The 21,714-nt window shown below is 44.0% G+C and overlaps 1 protein-coding gene across 1 annotated transcript in view; it reads left to right on the forward strand.

The window, feature by feature from the left end:
- LOC138528066 (uncharacterized) overlaps positions 1-20,747 on the forward strand; it is a 473,456-nt gene extending 452,709 nt beyond the window's left edge. Inside the window, exon 5 of the mRNA XM_069639512.1 lies at positions 20,643-20,747. Coding sequence (XP_069495613.1) covers positions 20,643-20,747 — 105 coding nt within the window. The remainder of the gene's footprint in view (positions 1-20,642) is intronic.
- Positions 20,748-21,714: the final 967 nt, after the last annotated feature.

Genomic DNA, 21,714 nt, shown 5'->3' on the forward strand with positions numbered 1-21,714 from the left:
CTGAGGACCCTCCAGCCGCTCAAGAACTGGTACCCCGCCAGCAAACAGCGTGCCCTGATAGGCTCTGCAGCAAGCTTTCTGGATAGGAAGTGCCAGACGGTTTCTGAACCTACAACCAAGGACAAGGCAGCTGCCTGTAACACTCCAAAGCTGTGGGCCATCTGCCTTAAAGGATGACACAAGCCCATTGAAGAAGCTGGTAGAAAGAAGTGCCTTGACAAGAATCTACCGCCGTCCGCCTTAAAGGACATTTTTTCGAGCCAGTCGAGTTCCTTGAGCTGCAACTGATTGCAACAGTAGCCGTTGTCAAGCCGGAGTCGCTTTAAGACATCTGAGACATCTCTACAAGTGCTTCAGAACCGCCGATCAGCACTGAACAGCGATTCCTGATCTCGAGCCACCACGTTCATCCAGCTTCGATAGCCGAACCGTTCTGCTGCCTGATACCCGCAGCTGACTCCCATTTTAAACTCTGTCACAGAAGCCTGCAAAGCACCCTGAAGCCGACTCGACCCCGTCGAGTAGCAAGAACAACTACAGCACAAGGTACATTGTCCAGAAACATATTAAGACCCATTGCTCCATGTGTGCTAAAGCCAAATAGCCTTAAACTGTTGTGATTATTAACCATACTGACTACCCTGCTGTCAGTATCCAGAGTGCATCCCTTTTCCTTCTTTGAAACAGTCTGTTTGCTGCATTCCTTTACAGGGTGGGTTGTATTTCATAGTGTTTCTAGAACTGTCTGTTGTGATATAAATGAAGTAGATATTTGTGATACAACCTTTACTGGACATTTCCTCTTATCATTAGGTAATAATTGCATTTTCACTGTGCTGCAACTAACCAATGATCCACAAACGTTCAGAGAGAAGAATGCCATTCCATCCACGTTAACAAAATTGGACACAGGCATTTATAACTTCCTTGTCATTCCAATCGGTTCAGATCCCTTCTGGTTTCTTAGAGCTGTGGGCTGATTGATGGTTTAGACATTGATATTCACCCCTGGACTACTGTCACCCTGGAAGCTGATTTGTAACAAACCAGCACCATTGCAAATTCTGATTCCAACAAGGCCTCAACTAATGTCTTTGCAAAATAATTAGATGCCACAGCATCCAGAGAGGAATCATCTGTCCCCGGACCCCCGTCATCACTATGTAAGGTAAGCCTGATCAGTCTCATCATTGCACAGGAGCACCTGCTCCTTTTAAAGATGGCCACCGCCGCAGACCCAGAGCAGACCACAGATCCTGTATCACCTCGTTGATGCACTCCTGTGCTCCCAGGTGCCCTGCACCTCAGACCTTGGGATTGGCCCAACACCATTGCAAAGTCTGATTCCAGCGCAAGCCGACAGGTGAAGCCAGCTACTGAACAAGGCCCTCCACTAAGGCCTTTGCCTGTCTGGGCCTGTCCTGTATTGCACACCCTCGTTCTCGCTGCTACGGTCCGCACCCCTACCCATGTGTTCCCGAACGCCCCCTGATCACAAATTCTATAACCATGCCAGCATCTCATCACTACCCCCTTTATAAAGTGACCTTATCTACTGGAGAAAATGGCCTGCCCATTCCCTCAGCAGCCAGTCAAAGGTAAGCTCAGTGAGTCCCAACCATTGTAGCAAGCGGTTCATAAACCTCACTATCACCACTGTCACTCCCCCTAAAGTCTCCCCCACTTACTTCTTGCCACCCGAATTTACTCCCAAGACACACTCCTCTACACTCACCACCCTTCATCAGTAAGCCATCACCCCACCTTCATCCCCCTCTCACCACCCACTACCTTACCCAAACCCACCCTCTTCCTCCCCCCCCAACTTCACCACCGGCATTAGCCATCAACAGAACGCATCCAACAACACCACACCTATACCCTCCTACCCATGCGTTACGCTCACATACCTTTTTAGATCCACAAGCCAACATATCACTCGATCCCCTACCAATACTATGCCTGACTTGAACACTCGGACTCTCGTCACTTTACTTACACGCTCTGCTCAAATCCATGACGCCCAAACAGAAACGGCACAACAAAAGCTGGTTAACTGATGAGCTCCGAATCTTCCCCCGTAGGAAATGTGCTCTAGAACACCTCTGGAAAAGACACCCCATCCCAGCCATCAAAATCGCCTTGTCCGATGCTGCCAACATTTCCAAAACCTCGCCCATATGCACCAAAGCCAACCTTTACAATGCCAGTATCACTGAAGCACACTCTAACTCTAAAGAGCTCTTTAAAATCCTCAAAGAGTTAGAAAATCTATCCCATTCCCCCAGACTCTACCCGAAAGACAAAGACTGGTGCACCACCATCTAAAACGCCCTCTCCAACAAAACTATCAGATTGAGAGAAAAAAACACTGCCAAAAGGACTCTTCTCTCCTCCAAAAATGGCTGCACTTCAGAATCCATCTCTGCTCCACACCCCACCTACAATCCCTCCTTTTCACTTCGGCCCAGTCACCATTACCGAAGTCACTAAAATGATCCAACTCCTTAAACCCTCCAATTGCAAAGGAGATGTCTGCCTGGCACACATCGTCAAACTTTGCTTAGAAGCCCTCACCCCAGCTATCACTGACTTTATTAACGCATTGTTTACCTCAGGCATTGTACCCACCTGCATCAAGAAACCCTCACTTCACCCAACCCTCCCAATCAACTATTTCCCCATAACCACAGTCCCATTCCTCTTTGAAAAACTAGACTGCACTGCTTACACACAAATTCAGTCCTTTTTGGAGCTCCACCAACTTCTTGGATCCTGCCAATCCGGCTTCGGACCTAATCGTAGCACCAAAACAGCCCCCCTCAACCTCAAAATCCAGCTCGATAGCATCCGCAACTCGGGCAAGTTGGCTGTTATGCTCCTTCTCAACCTATCCACTGCATTCAACCTCATCGACCACAACATTCTCTGCCAGGACCTCATGTCCAAAGTCCACTTCTCCTCTGAAGCCACCTTGTGGACAAAATCTTTCCTAAGTGGACTTACCTCGAAAATCTTCTCCAATGAAGCTGCCGCTGACCTGCTGCCTGTCCTCTTTTGAGTTCCCAAAGGCACATACATATCCCCCACCCTCTATAACATTTACACAAAACCCCTATTCGACCACCTAGACAATCTGGGCATCTGATACACCAACTTTGCTGATGACACACAAATACTCCTCCCCCTCTCAGGTAACTATGCTACCTATTCCTCCACCATAATGCAGATCTACAGCATCATTCAAAACTGGATGGCCATGAACCACCTTTGATCAACGATGACAAAACTGAACTACTCATCGTGAGCCCTCCCAATCATTTCAAAAACTTGGATCCCACTACTCTACATTCACCATAGATGGCAACACCATGCCTGTTTCGAAACATGTTAAAACTCTTGGGTGTGTACTTAGATGCCAACCTCAACATGACCAAACATATGAACACCCTTGCCTCATCAACAGCCTACACTACTAAACTCATCAATCCCAGCAGACAATTCCTCACAGCCGACAAATGCTTGACTCTTGCGAGAGCCATCATTGGCAGCAAACTTGACAATTGTAATGCCCTTCGCACAGACACTTCCACCAGGAACCTGTCCAAATGACAACTCAAAGCTTGCTCTCATATTCATAACATTAATTCTTGCGCATCGATGCTTTCACAAGAAAGACCCCTCTTATCTCAATCATTGGGCCTCATTAGGAGTTTGGCTGTAGCCGTGCCATAACGGTGCCGGTGCATCCGCGAGTTGTGCTTGTGGGTGCCTGACAGCAGACCTGGCGGGCTGTCAGGCACCCGCAAGCACAACTCGAAGTATGGCGGTGCAGTAACAACGGTGCCGGTGCCTCACCGGCACCGTTGTTACCATACCGCCATACTCCTAATGGGGCCCACTGTCTTGCAAGAACACTCATAACATGCCCACTGTGCTCTTCTTCTAAAACCATGCTGCTCACCCTCAGGTTTAAAAGCAAATGAGCGGGAGGATCCAGCTTCACCATCATTGCCCCCACCCTCTGGAACTCTCTCCTTCTTACCATCAAAAATGAACACTCATACCTAAAATTCAGAAAACTCCTCAAAAACCTGGCTGTTTACCAAATATTACTAAATTGCACAACTGCATGCTTTGTCTCATGAATATCCTACCTGATTGTCGATTGTACTTATCCAGTTTAAGCACCCTGGTACCTACGGGTGTGGGTGCCACATAAATACAATAAATAAATAAATAAACACGCAGCAGGAAATAGCTAATCTGGCTGTTCCAAAATGTCAGTCTAGCCACTAATAAATTTCATGCGTGCTTTATCATGGATGACCATTAATTCTTAGTGCTCCCATCTCCTGCCCCACCCTTCCCACATGCCCCCTTTCCCTTCTACTCTCTGCCTCGAACCTCCAAATTCAGCTCCTCAGCCCAGCATTACCCCCACGTCCCTCGTCCTCGTCCCAGTACTCATGTATGAGGCAAGGTGCTAGGCAAGCACTTGGACGAGGAAGAGTGGGATTAGGAGTAATGAAGATTACTGGTAAGTAATACAGGCATTTAACACAAGGACACACATTCAAACACCATCCACTTGCTCATTTACACGTGCACACATTCACCGTTCACTCACTCATCATGCATTCACTAATTCACCCACGTCATGATATATATACACACGTACATTACACACACTTTTTCACGTAAAGAAAATACAGTTTCTTACCTTCCCAAATCCGTTGCTCCTCGTCTGCAGCCAGGCCTCTGGCTCCCATGCTGCAACACGCATGCAAGGAACCAGCTGGTCATGCACAGCAGAGCAGATGAGTCAGAGGCCTACATGTCCTGGGGGTTTGAGGGTTTGAGGGCTTGGATTTCAAAATCAAATAATTTCTTTTTGAAGTCACTGTGACTAACTTCAAAAACAAATTATTTCCATTATGGGAAACCAAAACGGAAATCATTTCTTTCTGAAGTCAGAATGACTTCAGAAAGAAATTATTTCTTTTTCAAAATCCAAGCCCTCCCCTGTAACCAGGGGTCGTATAGTCAGTGCCCAGGGCTTGCACTGCAGTTGCCAGTGGTGTCACTGTAGCATGGCCATAGGTCGACATCAGGTGGATAAATAACCAAACAACACCCGCAGCATCTGTGTCAGTCACCACATGCCATCTTTCTTCACCTTCACTTCCCATGACATTAATTTCAGCTTATGTGTAGCGCTTACAGAAACACCTAACAGCCAAAACTAATGGGATATCTTAAATATCTGCTATTCATAAAATACCCCCTAATTATGAGTTTGGATTGCATAGGATATTTACAACATGGGGTAGGTACATAGCAAATACTGCATGGGTTAATTTACCCATATTTACCTCATGAAGTGTCTTCTCCCTGCTTTAAGTATCCATGCGATCCCACTCATAATTAGGTGATATTTTAAAAATTGGAGGTATTTAAAATGCCACATGTGTTTACCTTTACCGTAGTGCTTATAATGAGGCCCTTTGAGTTTTGACGACAGCAGTGATTCTTCTTACAGTCTTCAAAGGACACTAGACAATATTCAATTTTGTAGCATCTCAGTGCAGCATTGGAGGTGCTCCTGGGTGCCATCCTGTTGTTCTTCTTTCCCTATGATCGATGCTTTCTCTCTCTCTCTCTCTCTCTCTCTCTCTCTCTCTCTCCTTCTCTCCTTCTCTCTCTCCGTCTCCCTTCTCTTTCTGTCTCTCCCACTTCCACTCTCGTGTTTCCTTTGTACTCTATTGCTCTTATTCTGCCTCTCTCTATCTCATTTCTCTCTCTTACTCTATCACACACCCTTTCACTTGCACAATGTTAGGTTGTTCTCTCATATTACTCAAGCCCCAATATAGAATCCTTCTTCCTCCACCTCCATACTGGATCTTCCTCTTTTCTTTTTGGTTGCCTCCATAAGAAAACCACAGGATGTGATAATTTCTCCTCCTCTTTTTCCACACCACCCAATTTACATCTTACTTCCCACATCCTCTCACCCACTTAGCCTCCACCTTTGTCTGGCTGTCTCTTACTCTCATTATCTAACCCACTCTCTTCGATTTTCTTTCTAGAAGTTTCTAGATTTCTCTTTATATTTCCTTTTCTCTCTACTTCCCATTCTTTTTTCTCTTTACTTCTCTTGTCACTTGATTGAGTCGACAGCATGTAATGTGTTTACAGTGGCTTGTAGGCTGCCTCTACCTGATGAGGGTATGGTTTGTTGGCTGCTGTTGTAGGGGGAAGGGTGAGGACAATGCATCTGATGTGGCTGTATGCATTATGCGGTGTGACTGAGCTTAATGGGTGGTAAGGTAATGTAAGTGGTCTTGTATAGTGCCTCTCTGCCACTTTGCTTCACTGTGTGTGCCTTATAGGAAAAGAGCAGATCATTAGTGGGTTAGCAGGAGAGACAAATGTGAAACGTGTACTGTTGGGCGCAGGTCAGAAATCCCCAGTTCCTGTGTGTCAATCGGATTTCTGTGGGTTTGGCAAAGACACTAGGGAGTTTGTTTCCTGAAAGGAAGAGCCCAACATCTTATAGATAACAGACATTTGGGTCTGGTTAGCCACTGACACGGGAGAGTGTGATAGGGCTGTAGAGGAGAGCTTAGTCTTTGCACAGTTAGTGTTGATGTGCTCATGGCTAAGCGTGTGATGTGCGGGAGATTTGTGTGTTTAGTGTAAGGTTGTCTAGTGTAAGGAGATCTTAGAAGGGAGGCAACTAGTCACAGGACTAGGGGAGAAGGACATACAAGACAACACAACCTACAACCCTGGACCCCTACCACTGGCCCTTTGAAGACGGAGCCATTTCACTTTCTCAAATTGTTCTTCCTTTCTTACTCTTTCTCAGTCTCTTTCTCTTACTCTCGCTCTCTCTCTGTTTTTCTCCCTCTCTTTCTCTCTTGAACCCCCATTTGCAACAAACAAGGATCTGCAAATTGACAGATGTGGGAAAGGGGCAGGCTGGAAACTCTCCTCATTGCCATCAGCTACGTTTTGAGGCTTATGGAAGGACTGCAGGCACCCATTTCACCTTCCTTAGTATGTTGCCTATCAATGCAATGCCCGTTGCGGGCAGCATAAGGTGTTTGACAGGCATTCATTAGGTTTTCGGGACAGTGGCCAAAATCCCTACTCATTTATCTCAGAGATCTACCGTGTTGTCTCCAACAAGCCTCAAACTACCCTCACACAGTACACACTGCCACAGGCCAAAATGAATCCACATGTCCCCACCAGCCACCACCATCATAACTGATTTTGGTGTGATTGTCATTGCCTGATTGGCATGTCTGTGTCTGATAGTGTGTTGTGCCAGATGAGTTGACTGCTTGATTGTGAAATGGTACTTAATGGAGGTGATTGAGCCTGATTCAGTGTTTATTCCACAATAATGATTGTGTGATTGTTGGGGGAGTGGGTTATGGCTGTGTAGCTTTCTCTAACTATTGAAGGTCTTGAATTACTAAGGTCGCCCAAATAGACATACCACACATTCCTTCTCTTACAGCACTAAACTCCCACTGAACTAAATACAGCAAGCAACGGTGATTGCACTATTGCTTAAGATGTCTTTGAAAAGGAATGGTTAATAGGATTTTTTTTAGTTTTATCTCTTGCATGATTATATATCTTTCCTAATGAAAACTTAATGTGATGTCATGATCATTTTTTTACAATAACATATCTTTTGTATTTTCATTTACATTTATCTCTCCTCTACTGCATTCCTTTAATTTTTTTATGTGATTTATAATGCATGTTTTTTCCTTTGACTCATTTTTCATCTAGTCTTTTAGTGACTCTCTTTCCCTTCTCTATTCCTTCCTCTGGTTCGACGCACTCAGCTGTACACACTTTGGATGCTCTCATCTCTTCAGGCATCCCCATCTCCAACCCTCTCATTACTCCATTCTCCTGGTCTGATCATGCTCTCCTATCCTCTCATCTGAACCTCCTGGGTCCCCTGGCTAAGCCACCGCCCAAACTGCCAACCGACTTCTCTGTCATTTGACCTAGGAAGTGAGTATCAGTTGCCACTTTTGCTGCCACATTAACCCCCCCTCCTGCTCTTGCCACTGACTCTCACTCTGACACAGCCCTTACTAACCTTTAACTCTCCATCGCCAAAACTCTGGACATCCGTGCCCCTGTCATGAGGATCCACATGAACCTGCCTCCAAGTGCAACTCCTGGTATGACTCTGACATGTCCTCTCTGAAAAGCAAGTGCAGAGCAGCTGAGCAAAGGGGCAGGCTTTGAGCACATCCTCGAACAAACTGGCCTGTCGCCTGCTCCAAAGGCAATACAGACTCTCCATCGGCTCGAAGAAGAGGGCCTATATTCAAGCCTGCCTCTCTGCAGCCACTAGCAATACGGCAGAACCTTTCAAACTCTGCAAGGACCTTGCCAACCGTACTGCAGTCTACACTTCTCCTATGCCTTCCCTGGCCCTCTGTACTTCTCTGGCCTTTCACTTTATTTCTAAACCTCAGGACATCTTGTCCTCACTCTTCTCTACTCCACACCCTTTTCCCTCTCCCGCTCACTGGCATCCCTTGGCCCCCCTCTCTGCTCCCCTCCTACTCTCCTCTTTTTCTCCCGTAAAACCTGATGAGGTTTCTAGACAAGTCTGCTCTATGAAAGTCTCATTCAAACAGGTGCTCCCTTGATCCTCCAGACCTATCAAGGACAACATTGTCTCCCTTCTCCAGCCTTGGTCGATTTCTGCAATCACTCCTTTGCCAAAGGTTCCTTCCCCTCACTCCTCAAGCACTCCCCCAAAAAGCCTTCTGCCGACCCTATCTCTCCAGCAAACTACCACCCTATCTCCATTACCCCCTTCATGGGTGAACTCTTGGAGAAGGTGGCCATCTCCCAGCTTATTCACCACACTGAATCTGTTTGCTGTCTCCACGACCACCAGTTTGGCTTCAGAGCTGCCGGAGGCATGGAAGCTGCTCTCCTGAACACCCATGAAGACTTGCTCTCTAATCTCGAGTCCAGCTCTGCTTCTGTTCTCATCCTCCTTGACCTCTCCTCTGGCTTTGATACAGTCAACCATATCACCCTGCTAAATCAGCTCTATGATACCCTTGGCATCACAGACCTGGCTCTGGACTGGTCGACCTCTTTCCTCTTGTACCGACTTTCCCAGATTTAACTGGGCCCTTTTCTCTCCACCATTCCACTCTCCACCTGCGGTGTCTCCTCAGGGCTCTATCCTCTCACCCTGGTTTTTCAACATCTTGATTGTCCCTGTTTTCCCTTTATGAGTCTGTGATATTTTGGTTTGTGAGGGCTGAGTGGACCATTTTATCACTACTCATCCTTCTACTCCTGCGAGGCATAATCCAATTGGTCACAATGTTATCATGTGATCTTAGTAGAGAACCATAAGTACCATAAACCCACGTACTGTGAGGGGCCTTTTGACATTGCTGATGATATACTTTGACCATGTATCCCTTCCTGCAATACCCATTAGCCTGCAGGAATTGTGTTCAGGGCATGACCGCCAAATGCTTGGTGAGTTGCACCTGGCAGCCATGTTCTACGATTATTGCACCTGTTCATGGACTGCAGCCTTGTCCTGTGCCCAGTATTCTTGGAGCATTAAGCACTCCTGCGGCATAGCCTGAATCCATGAACCAGGTGCAGAATCCCTACCTGCAGCGTGCCTGTGCCCCAAGTGCAGGGACTCCTGCCACCGTGCACACATTCAGCCATTCCTCTGTGCCGTACCCATTCTCTAGAATACGTTAAGCGATAGCCTCCGGCTATGAGTTGAATATAGTGCACCTGGACACAATGCAGATCGGGCATGGCCTGGTGTAGGATCCCTACCTGCAGGGCCCACAGGGCATTGCCTGTAGCTATGCCCTCCAGGCATATTGTCCATGACTATAGCATTGTGCCCCTGGCTATAGTGCCGGATACACTCTGCCCTGCACTAAGCACAATATTGTATTGCTCTGCCACAATACCCCTAATCATTGTGCCCACAGTGCCCTTGTCTGCAGTGTTTGAAATTATATTGTATTGTTGTTATTGTTATCAGTAACAACCTTAGAATTAGTCATTTTATGAACATTTTAATTGTATATTCTAATGTTTTCTTGGAAATATTATAGTTAATCTGAGACAATAAAAGCATATGTTTGGGGATGTTCTATCACACATGCTATCTGTGGTACCTTTCATCTTAATGCTAAACACCGTTATACACATTCAAGCTGTTAAAGTAGACAAATATACGATAATGTATGTATGGTCATTTACAAATGCACAGGGAAAGAGCAGCCAGAACGTCTGCTAGTCTGGGTTTGAAGGACTTTATGAAGGACACACAAAACAATACAGCACGTTTAGTGTATTTATTTTTTAGCCTTGTAAAGAAAGGCTGAAGGGCACCATGATGCAACATGATTGGTCCTGATGTTGCAAACTGTCTTTAAGAGTTTATTAAAATAATAACATTGAAATAGCATTTCTGTAAAGAATGTTCCACTCTTTCAGCCTGATTCATGGAATTATTTGCGTGAAAACGCAGATTTGCACGCCTTTCTACCTGGAAATCCCTGTTTGAAGTATGTGTATTTTTCACGCAAATAATTCCATGAATCAGGCTACTTGTTTCTAAAAATACAAAAATAGACAAAGAGGAACAAAAGTGCTGCATTGTAATCAGAAGGGGGTGCATAAAACCTTAAAAAGTGTAGTTGATGTAGGGTAAAATGCCTTTTATGATTTCTCTGTGTAATTATTTAGCGGCTTGTTTTGCTCGCCTCCACCCTTTGCACAGAGTGAACTGCATGGCCGTGCACCTTTATTCAAGATGTCCCCTCTGAGCAAATGGAATGCTTTTTGTCAGAGGTCATGAATTGATTATGCAAATCAAGGCAGATTTGTGGGTTACATTTACACCAGGAACAGAAGGCATCGTAAATGCCTCCTGCCATGCCAGTGCATGGTGGGAGGCATATTCATGGATTCTTATAGAATCCACCAGCTTTGAGCAGTTGCAAAAGGAATGTTCATGCCATAGAAATCCATGATATGATATGATAATCCACTTATAACGCGCCTGTACACAAGTGTTTCTAGCATCTCAGCCCGCATCAAAATCACGTTCCGGCGAGGAAGGTCTTGTATTTGTGCAGTGGAGTGGTTGGGGGTAGCAGGATGCAGAAAACAAGTACAAGTGGATTATAGATGATAGACTTCAACAGCGAATAATTTGATTGGATGAAATCCCTCACTTCATGCTTGTTGCATCACTTCATAAATGGTGCCTAGACCTGAACCCATACTTTTGCGCATGCATACTGTGGAGTAAGCGGAGCTCTCGGTGAGGGGAATAGCCTCAAGACACTCTGATAGTTTCAGTCAGAATTACTAAGCTGTCGTGTGAGGAGGGTCCAGAGCTCCACAGAGTAGCAGTGCATGCCATTACCCACACTTCTGCAAAACATCAGAATTATGTGCAAAACTAAAAATGACTGCTCCAGTTAGCATTTAGAGATGAGCTGCAGCAGAGGTGTGAAGGTTGTCCATACCGCCGTTCCCATTTAATAATCCCTTTTGGGGGGGAGGGGTCATAGTACTAGTGGAGTAGAGTAAAAAGCACGCATACCCATTTTACATGTGCTTTTACTCTACTCCATATTGCCATGTGACATAATTACCATTTCCGCCACCTCTCTGCCATACAAATTCACATGCATTTACAGCTGCATGATATTTTCATGCTCGTGTATTACTATGGAATCCAGCTGCTTTTTACACCAGCTCAAAGCAGGTGGTATCATAGGAATCCACAGAAAATGCTGCATCCCGTACATAAAGGGCAGGCAATATGTACTCATTTCGCACAATGAAGAGCAAAAAAAAAGGCTTATAGATGATTACTCCTAGTTTTACACCTTTGTTTTTTGCACTTTATAGTGTAAATGTCTAAAATTGCATGGAGGGGCCTGTGTACAGCGAAAAATGTTATGTAATTTTGCTTTGGTGCCAACCCCAGTAAAAGGTTGCCAATGCCTCCTGTAATGCAATAAGAACTCATTAGAACAGAATCTCAGTTCTCTGATATTTCAGTGTCAGACAGTGGTGTCAGCTAGGTTACCGTGTTAGTAGTGTTCTGTTCCGCATTATAGCATGCTTTGAAAGGAGAGCGACAGGTGAAGGGTTGATGGGGTCAGCACCTAGTTTCTTTAGAAAAGGTATTACCGTGGCTGATTTGTTATAGGCTTGGGAGATAGATACCAGTTCAGAGAGATAGGCTGAATAAGTCAAAGTGATGAGTAGGGATGACAGGGGCAAGTCCCTTAATTACTGGTGCAAAGGGCTCAATTGGAGTGCAGCATGGTTGGCAGAGCGACGAATGGGCAGAAGTATAGTGAGGCAGGTGGGGGGAGAAGTGAGATAGACAGCAGAGTGTTGATGAAAATGGGCAGAGGGGAGAATGAGGGAGGTGGTGGGCTGGATAGAAGGGTAAGGGTGGCCAAATGAGGCACGTATTTTGGTGATTTCAGCAGAGAAGTAAAATGGAAAGTCAGTGGCAGAGAGAGAAGGAAACAAGATTGGTGTAGTAACAGAATGTTAATGTGTCAAGAGCTTTGCCCTGGGTAGAGATTCCTGGTAGTCAGTGAGAAGAGAGGGGTATTGGACTTTGCGCCAGTAGCAGAAGCAGCACCAATGCATTGATGTCCTCAGCAGCTGGATGTCTGGGGAGATCCATGGTTGAGGACACAAGTAGTAGAGTGTGAAGGAGCGGGTAGGGCAGTGATGATTGAAAAGGATTGGGAATGCAGAGCTGAATTTGATAAAGGCAAGTTCAATGGAGTGAGTATTTTGAGAAGAGAGAGCTCGTAGCAAGACGTTGACTTTGTCAATATAGGGGGCAAGGGAGTTTGGCTTGAATTTACATGGGTTATGGGAGAGTGGTGGGGAAATAGAGGTGGTAACTTGAGTGAGAGATTGCTCAGAGTGGGAGGGGTCAATTGTGGGAGCAGGGGAGACCAGGGTGAAAGTGAGGAAAATGAGATTGGGAGTGTTCCCTTCTGTGCGAGTTGAAAGATTATATAGGTTGACTTGTGAGTTGTGAGAGAGAGAGGAGCCAAGTTGGAGCTGTTGGGCCTCAGTTATATTGGAGAAGTTGAGATCACTTATACCAGACGGGACCTCAGATGGGAGTGTTTCCAGTAAGAAGTCAAGATGAAAGAATAAAAGGATGATGGGGTCCAGAGGGCAGTAGATAAGTATAGTAAGAGGGTGGGTGTGAGGAGATGGACTGAGATATGTTCAAGGGAGGAGGGAGTGAAATCAGAGAGGGAAGAGGTGTTGATGGTGTGTCCTTGCTGATCATGAGACTGACACCTCAATTTCTATTGCAGAGAAAAGGGGCGTGAGAGAAAGAGGCAAAGTGGGTGTGAAGGGCTGTCATGCTGGCAGTGCCATGGGCAGAAACCCAGGTTGTGGTGCTAGCCATTAAAAGGCACAAACCACACAACATTTACAGGCTGTGTGTTACTCCTCACATAATAATATAATTAGGCATTTATATAGCGCTACGAATCCTCAGGCATCTGAGCGCTGCTTATTATTACCCACGGTGTGTGGTGCTCATTTATGGACCTCGGAAGGATGAAAGGCTGAGTGTGGCCCCAACCTGCGTTAACAGGCTCTGCACAGATGTCAAAGCGAGCGCTCTACTCGCTGTGCCACTGGACACATCCCACCTCTCTCCCATGCTCGCTTCCTATGCAAGTAGTGTTGGCTTATAAGCAGCACATACAACAACACCTAATAGCCAAAACTGAAAAATGTAACCTTTCAGATTCTTATTTTCTGTTTGTGACTGGACCTCGTTTCTGGCCTGAACTCGGACCAACGTAATAAGAGCATTTTAAATTCTCCTAAGTTTCGTCTTTTCTAGTAACTAAAAACCAATATATGTTTCTCAGAGACAGACTTTCAAACCGTGCCAAAGCCATGGCTTTATCCAGGATTTATTCAGACAGTGGAGTTTTAGTGAGATCGACTTTTCAAAGATCCTGGGGGCTCTTCCCAGGGCTACACGCCGCTTAGCATGATCTCAGGATCCAATGACTGCATCGGCTGTCATTGTAAGTCTGAGTGCAGTTTACAATTTCAAGATTTTTATCAAATGCATTTTTGGGATTTTAGCACAGTGCAATAAACAGCGTAAAATGAGAATAACACAAAACAACATACACAATTTGGGGTCGCAAAATAGGAGGGGCGATTGCTTAGGTAGGAGCAAGTCAGGGAGTGGCAAAAGGCATAAGATGAAATGGTAATTGATGAAAGTACAATCCAAGATGTACAAAGCAACTAATTGACTATCTGTTACATGATTCAGAAAGAATTAACTCTTGACAGCTTAAGTAATGATTTTTCTTTGTGTTCAAAGCATTAATTCCCAATTAAGGCCCTAAAATAATAGGGAGAATTAACAGAATGTAATAGGTTATATCAAAATGTGAAGCAAGAATATTATTAATTGTGATTATGAATGTGTTTTGGATGAAGAGTCTGGATTTAGATTCAAACACAAAGGCAAATCAAGACTTGAGCAAGTGTGAGTTGGTGGTGTTTCTGTTTTGGATTTTTCAGTAGATACTCACTGGAGCAGCAGAGACACTGCATCAACAACAACCTATTCGGGAATAGACCACAGAGGTGAAGTACGCCTTTAGCATGGCAGGATTTTGGATCTAAGTAAATGTAATTATAGTTCACACATTAATAAGAATCTAAAACTATGTCTCAACATGTCTTTAAATATGAGGTGAACACGTTGTCATGTGGGCATCACTTGTATGATATTTTTGAAGTATGTGGTAGTTTGTTTCTGTAGGTGAGGGACGGTATAAGAGGAGTTATGGTAGGAAAAAGCCAGCAATAAATACAAAATGGGCCTCATTATGAGTGCGGTGGTCCTGAAATAAGGGTGCCGGTAGCAACGTACCGGCACCCTTTCCATACCGCTACACTCCGACTCTGCGGGCGGGAGAGGTTATGCCTGGCAGGTCGTGCTTCTGTGGACCCATTCCCGTGGGGAATGGGGACTTCTCGAATCCGCCGCCTGATATCCGGGCCTCCAGGACTTGTGATGTCCCGGGGGCACCGGTATATTGGATTCGGGGATACGAGGACAGCAGCAAACTGCTGGTAGCACCTGCGGGTTCCCGCCGGCCTCGTAATGAGGCCCAATTACATTTTTAATTAATTGAAGTACAGTTCTGGTCTAAAATAAATAAAAATTATGAAAGGGACACAACAAATATGTTAATCTAAAAAAAAAGATGTGTGTCATGTCAAAGTTTAAATTCAACATTAATCCCAACCAACCAATAAGTGCAACAGTGCATAAATATACAGTTAAAGAATCAGGGATTAAATATCCAGTGTGATTAGACAAAGGTCTTAGAAAATCATTTAATGTGCAAAGATGTACCGGCGAGTCAGAACCAGAATTCGCCATCACTCTGTTTGTTGCTGTTATTTCTTTTTATCATTGTTTCATGCCTCTTCCAGCCAAAAAAAACCACCATGGGAACCATTCATGAATCAATAGTATATCAGCATTTTAGCAGTTTTTGTTAAGTCAAAGGACTTAATGTGGGAGGGGTGTAACACAATGTTACATGCATGTTCATCTTTTATAGCTAGAATGGATACAATTTTCCCCTATACTTTGCAGCAAAATGAATTATATTGAATTATAAGGATCTATTTTTAACATTGCCAGCAAAGTGTCGATGATGTCCATAGCGAGCTAGGTCAAGTATAATAAATCATAAGTGCATTCTTGTCTTTCAAGATATAGCTTGGCTCCACTTCCTCTCGACCACAGAAGCTGATTATCTCATGGGGGCTCAGGAAACTTAGTAATTCCTTCTCTAGGTTAGAACCTACCCTTAAAACGTTCCTTTACGAAATGGCCCCAAACATTGCATTGCATTGCCCTGTAGCCTGTCACTTGGGACTGTGTTAGTATATGTTAGGGACAAAGTAATAACTCACTTGTTCTCAGTTTAATAGAGTTCAACAGAGAGAAGATTTGACTGTACATTTCTATTATTTAAATTGATGATGTACTGTGTAAAATTGTAATGATAGTTCAAATGGACCTTCAATTCTCAGGTGCCTTTTGGCCGACTTACATTTATTTAAAAAAAAACTTCCCAATTGAATACAAATAAAACAATGCTTCTTTTTTTGCCCTTCGGAGTGAAAACATGATTCATCATGTGAAAGTTTGCTTTTGCATGATGCTAATATCTGTTTATCAGGTTGCTAAAAAGGATGGAAAGAACCATTCCTGCAATCAAAATAGTCGATGAATGTACAGTTCTACTTCTTCACAGGATAAAGCTTGCTGCCAGTATGAATGATTGATTGATTGAGGTATTTATAAACACACACAAAAACGAAGCAAATCGTATTCAGGCGCAGATGACAACCTTAAACAAAGGAATGAAACAGTCTCCAATCGTATGCCGGCTGCAGATCTCTAATCCGTATCATATTCTTGAAGTTATTTAAACAGATAGGATTTGAATTTTTTACAAAATGATGCCTGAGAGTGCGATTTCCTTAGCTCTATCGATAGACTATTCCACAGTTTAGGTCCAAATACTGAGAATCTACAGTCTCCTCTAGAAACACATCGCATTGGGGGGCGGACAGCAAATACATATACTCTGATCCTAAGGAACGTATCGGTTGGTATAACATTGGTTCATCCATCAGATACCTAGGAGCTAGGTTATTCATATATTTGAATATTATGCAACCAATTTTGAACTTAATTCGGTCCTCTACTGCCATCCAGTAAGTGGACCGTCGTAGGCCAGAAATTGGGGTCAATTTTTTTACCCCAAATACTAATCTAACTGCTGCATTCTGTGCTTTTTGTAGTCGATGGATTTTTTTGGCAGGAGCCCCAGTTAGTCGGCAGTCACAATAGCCCAGCTTTGAATTTACTGGGGCTCATACCGTTGTGGCATGATCTTTCTGGGGGACAAAGGGAAGGGCCTGTTGAAGAAGCCGTAGATTATAGAAAACTGCCTGCAGTCTAGCTGCAATTTGACCTTCGCAACCCAGATCGCTTTGACAAATGCATCCCAGGTTCTTTACCTTGGAAACATATTTCAGTTCTGAATCCAGAAACAAGGGTGGAGGGGGGCTTTTGTGCTCACCTAGCAAATGCTTTGGTCCATATAAGATCACCTCGGTCTTATTTGGATTAAGCTGAAGCCAATTAGTGACCATCCATCCTCCAACTTCTTCCAGACTCTTACTAACATGTGTAAGGGAGTTTTCTAAGTCGTCAAGCTTGATGAACACCTGGGTGTCATCAGTGTAGGACTGGAAGTTGATCTTATGGCTTCTCAGTATGTCAATCAGAGGGCGTAAATAGAGGTTGAACAGCAACGGAGACAGCCAGGAACCCTGGGGGACTACGCAGTGTTGCAGGAGAATATCTGAGAGAGAGACCCCTAACTGCACACTTTGCCTTTGCCCGGAAAGGAAAGAAGCAAACCATTTGAGGGCGCTTGGCGAGACACTCCCTATGATCTTTGTATTCCAGAGGATGTTGTGTTCGAGAGTGTCAAAGGCAGTGGTGATGTCCAACATTACGAGCAGGGACAGTTTACCCTTGTCTCCCACTTGTAATAACTAGTCCCATACTGCAGCCAATGTCGTTTCGATTAGAAATTTAGACCGAAACCCTGATTGCAGGGGGTCCAAAAGGGCCTCCCTTTAAACATATTCCTGGAACTGCATTGTAGCCACATTTTCCAGTATTTTTTCAGGCCAAGGAAGACAGCAACTGGGCGGTAATTCTGAAGATTGTCTGGATCCAAATGTGGCTTGTTCAGCAAGTGGAGGGGATTATAGAAAGTTTCAATTCCTTTGGGAACTGTCCTCTGATTGAAGGAGGCATTTACATATGTAGTCATAAAAGGAGTTAAATCCAAAGCTAAACGCTTTGCCACGCAAGCAGGAAGAGGATAAAGTGTATCATGAGTGGGTTTAATGGCTGTTAATAATGTAAAAATGGTCTCTTCTGACGCTGAGTTGAAACAAAATTGGGCGAAGTGAGATTGCTTCCTCCCTTCAAAGTCTGAAAGACTAGGGGTATCTTTTCCCTGCCCTTCCCTTTCTAATGCAATATTGTCTTGAATTACCTTAATCGTGTCGAAAAACATTGGCCTGTCCGATTAATGGTTCCTTCCCAGGGAGTGCCTTGTTATGACAGACAGAGTTTGAGATTACCCTGGTCTCGTGTCTGATTAGCAGCTGCATCAATCAGATTTTGCTCTAGAAATTGTTATGTTATACCTTATTAAGGCTGCCTTTTCCTTATCTGTGCTTTCATGGGATCTAAATGTACGCCATCTTCTCTCCAAACCTTTGTATTATTTTTTTTAGATCTAGTAGCTAAGTGGTAAACCACGCTTTAGAAACTTTCTTTTTCACCTCTGCTCTTAATGGTGCATGAAAAGTGCAAATATTATCCATAATTTAAAAAAGGCTCCACATTCAGATAATGGTTCAAAAGAGCCCAATTCATTCCTCAGCTCATTTACCAGAGAATTGCTCAAAATCTTTGGATTTGCTAGTTGGTGCCAAGCGATTAGTCGTAGATGACTGATCTCTGTGCCTGTTCAGATTAATTGAATCAAGCCTAAGACGCATCATTCCACTGTACAGATTCAAAAATGAGAGATTTTTATGTGGGATCTGTAGATTACCGCAATAACTCCTCCTATCTTTGTGGTAAGATCGATATATTAAGTTACCCTCTGGTGGAAGCTTAAGCAGCATTGCATGAAATGTGTCCTTACACCATGTTTCTGTTAATAAAAGAATGTCTATTTTATAATCTGCAATAGGGACTTTTAATTCTGTGGCCTGGGCTACTGCTGACCTGGTGTTTTGCAGTGCCGCCTTAAGGGTAGTGCCTACAGTAGATCCTCTGTCTACCAGGTTAAGTTCTTTTTCCTTCAATCCCCCAGTCTACGGATTTCTCTAGCTGTGCAAGTACTTCTCATCATAATGAATAGTGGACATCTTATCCCCCACTAGCAAACACATCTAATGACAAGGAGATAAAATTAACAGGGAAATAGTCAGGAGCTTACTTGAGGATGGAATAATCGGCGTTCCTCACCGAGCACCGACTCAGGCCGCAAACAAGCCTAAACAGCCACGGATTGCATCTGGAGGATGGCAATAGGCTAAGTAAGCAGTTGCTAGTCCTATCTTGGTTTTCCCTTCCAGAGGAACAACAGAACCCACTCGTCCACACAATTGGTGGGATATTGCAAGATCTGGGGCAGGCAGCAAGCTTTTGTCAGAGGGATCTGATGGTAGGCCCATCAAATACATTCCTTTAACTGCGTGATTAGGGAATTTAGTGTTGTATACATGATGGATGTGGTTTGTTTGGGTTTCAGCAAAGCCTTTGACTTCATTCCCCACAAATCACAGAGTAAACCACACACCTCGTCTCTAATCTCAGAAATGTACAAAAATAACAGTAAAAAAACACTGAATGTGTGTTTTGTGCGCATCCGGCATGGATGAAAATACAGAATCCCATAATGCTGGCCAAGGAGAGCGCAGGTTGCGGGGGTGTCTCACGCTCACCTTGTTAGGCATTATGGGATTCGGGGTTGCTGGGGTGTTCCCTGATTCCATTACATGGAAAGCGGGGTCAAGTGACAGTTTCAAGCAGTCAGCATTTTTGGGATACAAAGCTTTCCGCTCTACTGTATACCGCCTCACACTTTTTAGCGTCACGATTTGAACGTAGATCTGTAGTCTCACTCAACCCAACACAATAAATCTCCAGCACTACGTCACAGACACACAAAACAATACCATATAGACTTGCACACTAAAACACCACCTAACCCATACCATCTAGACGCCAACCAAAAACTCAGTGGCCGTTTATTCTCCAATTGATAGTACCAAAAGCACAGCAAAATGGTGTCTTGTGGTATTCCTCTCCATCCCACTAACTAACTCTCCCGAACTCACCTTCCTTTTCAGATCCTCCTGAGCACCGGGAGACCATGATAATGGTAGTGGTGCATGGTATATCAATAACATAACCTAACATTCCACACACAAAATCACACAATGTGGCAGAACACTGGATACATGGAAGGAAGCAAAAGGGATTGGCTAACAATGTTGGGATTGGTGTCCAGTGGAGGGCCATACTAGGACAGTTTTGTAATGCGTTTAAAAGCAACGTGTCATAGACATTCAAAAGAGGTGTAGACCTAGTTGCAGACTTCCCATGGAACCACAACAGACTTGGCATCCCGGATAAACTGTAAATAATGTGTCTTGAGAAGTAGAAGTGCTTTCATATTCATGCGTTTGTGTATTCTGATTCAGACTGGTTTGGATTGTTTGTTTATCAGTCACATACTTCAGTAATATTCTTCATTCTGTGTTTGCGTGTCTTTTAAGAAATACGTTGTTCTTCTTTTATATGTTTATTCAGTCCCTACGTGCCTTGGATATGTGGATGTGCTTAACAAATACACATTTCATTTCCACAGATGCGTTCTTTGAGGAGGTGGAAGGAGAAAGCAGGTAAGTCCTTTTATTCAATATATGGTATGTTCTGCTTTACATCAAATGCAAAAAGGTCACACCACCTCTGAATTATTTATGCAGTGCGGAAAATAACCTACCTGTAATGTCACCAACAAACAGTTAAGAGCATAGAGAGATTGTCTCAGCAGCGGTGGGTGGGTTTTTCGATAGTTACTGCAGAATCTGAGAAGTGCCTTTTCCAGTTGTTTTCAATTGAAATTGAAATGCCTGCTGTAATACCTGTAGGCAATAGCCAAAAGTGGACATGTATAGAAATGTCAAGGATATATGTTTCTATGATGGTTAGAACCACATTATCAGACAGTGCCATCTCAAGAATGTTATCATAGTAGTGTAATGGTTTGGTTAATCAGAGGTGCTCCTGGTAGTTTAGCCTGATTTATGTTACCATTTCTTTGTGACCCTACATTTGGTCACATATTTTATGAAATGTGTGACCTGAGTCTGAGTTAATGTGGCCTGTTGTGGATAAAAGCATAAGGTGCTTCATCTTTAGTGAGATCTTTAAGGTAGAAGCAAAGATTATCCCGTCTTGATGAACAGGCTGTCGGACCTGCCTGAAGTTGAACTCTACACTCTACTTCACCCTTTTGGTTTTAAGAAGGCAATGGTGGACAACAAGCAGTAACGAAGCAGATTAGTGTTTTCATAGTCTTACGTGCACTTTCAAATAACATCATGAGTTACTGCATCAAGTGATCGGTTCCATGTCCTTTCGCAGACCCCCTTTTTTCCAACGGGTGTTTTGCCGCAGGAGTTTTGCTGAAAAACTTCATTGCCAGTTTTTTAAAGTCATTTTTGGGGGTGTTCCCCCCAAACCCTCCATTATTTGATTTTTGTTTTATTTACCTTCCCCCAACCCTTTATTTACCCTTTTCCACCCCCCCCAAAACATTTCAATGGGAATTTTCTGCAAAACTCCCGCTGCAAAACACCTGTCAGAAAAACAGGACACAATACCAACTGATCTGTCATCCTGGACAGCAAACCAACTAGAGCTTTAGTGAAGTATGC

The sequence above is a fragment of the Ambystoma mexicanum genome, chromosome 7q (assembly GCF_040938575.1).
Source record: "Ambystoma mexicanum isolate Mex_15411 chromosome 7q, UKY_AmexF1_1, whole genome shotgun sequence".
Lineage (NCBI taxonomy): Eukaryota > Metazoa > Chordata > Amphibia > Caudata > Ambystomatidae > Ambystoma > Ambystoma mexicanum.